Below are 4,781 nucleotides of genomic sequence, written 5' to 3'. Positions count from 1 at the left end.
TGATTATTTACGGTCCCTGATATATAGACGAACTAAATAAAGCCATAGACAAGGCAGTAAATTGTACAAAAATCATTCCCAACATATGCATTGACCCATCCAAACCTAACAAATACTTCCGCTTAAACCGACATGCCACCAAAATTATAGAACAGCGACGCGTCCTCAACCGTCTCCGGTTCCGGAGATATGCGACTCTGACAAACCAAGAACGAGATCTGACGAGAAATATGATTAGGATCATGTCATTACAAATAAAATTATATATAGAGGCAGCACAGATTCAATACATAGAAAACAAAGCACAACAACTCAGCACAACAAAAATAAGTAACAAATATATCAACAACAACAGTCAGTCCGAGAGTAATAACCGCCAAAAAATAGATATTAAATTAACAATAGATGAGAAAAACGCAATAGACATTCAAATAGCACCAATTATCACAGACAAAATGTGGTTGCGGAGGTTCAATTACGCTCCAAGAAGTGTGGTTGCGGAGGTTCGATTACGCTCCAAGAAGTGTGGTTGCGGAGGTTCAATTACGCTCCAAGAAGTGTGGTTGCGAAGGTTCAATAACGCTCCAAGAAGTGTGGTTGCGGAGGTTAAAGCACAATTCGAGAGGAATTTGAGGAGGATAGAGATGTTGGATGCAGCCGCCGATTCTGGCGGGCCGATTGTGGCTCTGGCGTAGTTGATTTATATCAAAGACGAGAAATATGATTAGGATCATGTCATTACAAATAAAATTATATATAGAGGCAGCACAGATTCAATTCATAGAAAACAAAGCACAACAACTCAGCACAACAAAAATAAGTAACAAATATATCAACAGCAACAGTCAGTCCGAGAGTAATAACCGCCAAAAAATAGATATTAAATTAACAATAGATGAGAAAAACGCAATAGACATTCAAATAGCACCAATTATCACAGACAAAATGTGGTTGCGGAGGTTCAATTACGCTCCAAGAAGTGTGGTTGCGGAGGTTCGATTACGCTCCAAGAAGTGTGGTTGCGAAGGTTCAATAACGCTCCAAGAAGTGTGGTTGCGGAGGTTAAGGCACAATTCGAGAGGAATTTGAGGAGGATAGAGATGTTGGATGCAGCCGCCGAGTCTGGCGGGCCGATTGTGGCTCTGGCGTAGTTGATTTATATCAAAGACTATACAATACCAAGATGTTGCATGAGGAACAAATGCTTTTTCAATTTTCGTTTGACGGTACGGGTGCGCGGGGCTAGTACTTTCAAATTTTTCTTCCCTATATATGCGCTAGAAAAATGATCATCGCATATAATCAGTTTTTGTTCATAATTCTCCAGTGCAACACAACATTTTTCGCGCCAAATTTGACCAAAAATGCTGTCTGCAGGCGGAAAATTAAACATTTTTATACCAGGATTGGTACGCCTTGATTTTTGGCATGCCTTTTCTTATTCCGCTCATATTTTTTTACAACTGATTGCAATGATTGCTAAACAAGAAGTGAAGCAGCGAGACTGGCACGAGCTCGAGCCAACCCAGAAATATGCTTGTAGTTGTGTATATGTGTGTATGTCCTAGGTCGGCACGGCCATAAACCGGTTTCGCCCGCAGCATATACGGCATTTAGCTTCACACACAAGCGCACTGAAAGCATGTCAGTGTCTGCGTGCCGAAACCGTAGGGCAGCGTGGTCGCTGATGTCTTTGGCGCGGCACAGTGGGGACTCAGCCGAAATAGTCAAAACATTGTATTTAGATACATTTAATGCACGCATCTAACAGAGAATTTTCCAATCGAATTTTCAAGATAGTTTTAGTTTAGGAGATATAAGCACTCAAAGTTTAACATTTTTTCAGTGTGCAAATTGAACTCATATTCACTAACTAATTTAGCAAGCTGAGACGGCCAAAGGTTCCACTGTGCCGCTCCAAAGACATCGGCGATTCGCGACCACCGCTTCGACGGTGCTGAGGCTCGGGAGTCCAGAATTATTTCGTTGCTGGTGAAGGCATTGCCGATCAGACGAAACCGATGGGCAGCGGGGTCGCGGTAGAGACGAAGTACAGGCGAAAAGGGAATTGAAACCCCGCGCGCTCCCTCGTGCCTTTTGGGTCCTAATGTTAGGACCCGCCATAGAACAGCTTTTTGGTCGCTCATGCAACATCTTGGTATTGTATAGTCTTTGTTTATATACAAAATTCAGCTTGTAATGTGGCCGTTTGTGTTGCGCTGCGGGCACACTGGGTACCAGTGCTGCCAGATTTTGAGAGTCACCATAAGCTAGATTGAAGAAAAAATAATATAGAATAAGCTAAATTAAAAAAAAGCTTAAAAATAAGCTAACAATAAAAACACATCAAAAAAATTTATAATTCAATTTTATATATATATATTTTTTTAATTTTTAATGAAAGTAATGACATGATTTTATCCACTTCATTATGCTATGGCCGAGTGCTCAGCAATGTACAGCCTTTTGCTCCTCTGTTTTTGGGGACTTTCTTACAAGAGGTATTTAGTTAGTTTGTGTCCTGCTAGTATTGGACCACAAACCATACAGTATATAGATGTGCCAGTTCGTACTACGAAAGCGTCACACACGGGTTTTGGTCTGGGCACCCCAGGGACTTCGGCTCTGGCGTTCGGGTACTGACGCGTCATCAGAGAGAGAACGCAGAGAGAACATCTTTGCATGTGTTAGTACACACGCAATATGTTTCGACAAAAATATGTGATTGTATGCTTTTTCAGATTTTTTGAACTCTCTCAGGTCTGGTTCTGTTTTGCCACCAGCATGTTTTAGTGTATGGGTGCACATGCATTCTCACGTACTTTGCGTGTGTGTGTTTAGTATTGCTGGCCGCTAGAACTGAAATTTGAGTTTGGTTCTTGTTTTGGGTCTTTTGATGAACTGACTTACCGCCACAAAATAAATGAAGAATGGGCAGGGAGTGGGGGTATGGTACACTAGGGCGCGGGAAATAATATAAAAGCTGTTATTTGTTTGATTTATACCACAAAATATAAAATATTACAATAATATAATTGCACATTTATTTCCTTATCATAAGCAGGTTGATTATAAATTATAAAAATTATGTAAACGCCGTCGGTTCTCGACTTTATTACAACTAAAATAATGTATCCAAATATACGATATGAGAAAAAAAAATATATATACTTAAATAAAATATGCATAAATATACATATATATTTCTTTCTATAAATAGAGGATATACCTTAAGCATGTTCATATATATAACTACATATATGTATATACGTAAATACATACATACATATGTACTTAAAGTCGCCGCTCAAATTGGCTCCCGATTGAAGATCGGTACCAGGGAACACCACGAGGAGGCCATTATAAATTAAATGGGGTCAAAAATTAATCTGACCTTTGAGTCGAATTAAGTCACATCCATGTTCCCCGCCTAAAATTAAATCTGTTAGATATATGCACATATGTATGTACATATAAATGAAAATAAAAAATAAGGAAAATATAATAAACTTATACATAAATTTTACAAAATGAAATAAAAAATCCTACTGCCGCAAAATTTTTAGCTTCTTCTCGTATGATTTTGCATTTTGATTCCCTATCATCCTATCTGTTAACCATTTATAATTTTTTCTAATCAAAATCAATACAAACTGATTGAGCAGATGATTTCGGTGTACAAAGCACGGATCGGAAAATTTAAACCAGTGGAAATCAAGATATCGTCATCAAAAGTTTTAGACTCTGATGCCGACTAACTTGACACATTATCTTTTATAATGTTAATTAACATCGTATCTTCATCGGGCGAACAGTTCCCAGATACTGTAGTGGAAGTTAGAACTTTCATAGAAAGCATTTTACTAATAATTACATTAAATTCATACATAGTTGGATTATTGTTGGTAACACCGCGAGATCAGATTAAAGAAAATAAATTTTCTAATGGGTCTTGGATTACTTTGGATGTAGAAATATAAAAAACTTCAGCACTTTCACTCCAAACATTTTGGACCAATGAAAGTATGGAGTTGATTGTTAAAATCATACCCTTTATGCAGTAGACTTCCTGTGGATATTTAAATTCTTCAAAATATTTTCGCATATCCGACAGGGTCTCATTGACAAGATTTTTTTCTTGCAGTGCACTCCTAAATGGGTTTTTATCGTAGAGGACATGACTATTTAGACAGTCGCTTCTGCATTTTCTTTGCACTTTAAGAAGCCTCCAGAACTAATTATTGTTCGAAGAGCAGCGGCCACTCTATGGCTAAACACTTGAGTGGCATATTTGACCGTCATTTTTTCAAAGCTATTTGGATATACATATGTATATGCTTTGTTGTTCATTTCGGGCAGTGTCGCGTTGAATTCCTGAAATCGATTTCATACAGTTCTTCGACTATTTTCCATGAAACATCGCCATCAGGGGTATAAAGATTTATATTTCGGGCAATGTTTCTTAGCGATTTATTCAAATGTGGAATGTGGAATTATAGAACAGCGACGCGTCCTCAACCGTCTCCGGTTCCGGAGATATGCGACTCTGACAAACCAAGAACGAGATCTGACGAGAAATATGATTAGGATCATGTCATTACAAATAAAATTATATATAGAGGCAGCACAGATTCAATACATAGAAAACAAAGCACAACAACTCAGCACAACAAAAATAAGTAACAAATATATCAACAACAACAGTCAGTCCGAGAGTAATAACCGCCAAAAAATAGATATTAAATTAACAATAGATGAGAAAAACGCAATAGACATTCAAA

At 38.0% G+C, this 4,781-nt stretch overlaps 1 protein-coding gene across 1 annotated transcript; it reads left to right on the top strand.

Moving 5' to 3' along the window:
• The first annotated feature begins 432 nt into the window (after positions 1 to 432).
• Positions 433 to 1,206, top strand: LOC117187102. The gene is made up of 2 exons (XM_033389031.1): positions 433 to 605; positions 960 to 1,206. Exons 1-2 carry the CDS (start codon positions 456 to 458, stop codon positions 1,149 to 1,151), a joined length of 342 nt encoding a protein of 113 aa, XP_033244922.1. The 5' UTR covers positions 433 to 455; the 3' UTR covers positions 1,152 to 1,206.
• Positions 1,207 to 4,781: the final 3,575 nt, after the last annotated feature.

This window comes from Drosophila miranda, chromosome 2 (genome assembly GCF_003369915.1).
Source record: "Drosophila miranda strain MSH22 chromosome 2, D.miranda_PacBio2.1, whole genome shotgun sequence".
Lineage (NCBI taxonomy): Eukaryota > Metazoa > Arthropoda > Insecta > Diptera > Drosophilidae > Drosophila > Drosophila miranda.
This window is presented reverse-complemented; position numbering and strand designations above follow the sequence as displayed.

Bases quoted from the DNA above. Each gene is read 5' to 3' on its own strand.
- LOC117187102 (XM_033389031.1), top strand. From the start codon at position 456: ATGTGGTTGCGGAGGTTCAATTACGCTCCAAGAAGTGTGGTTGCGGAG. The intron at 606-959 runs GTTAAAGCACAA...GTGGTTGCGGAG, and splicing joins CAAGAAGTGTGGTTGCGGAG to GTTCAATTACGCTCCAAGAA.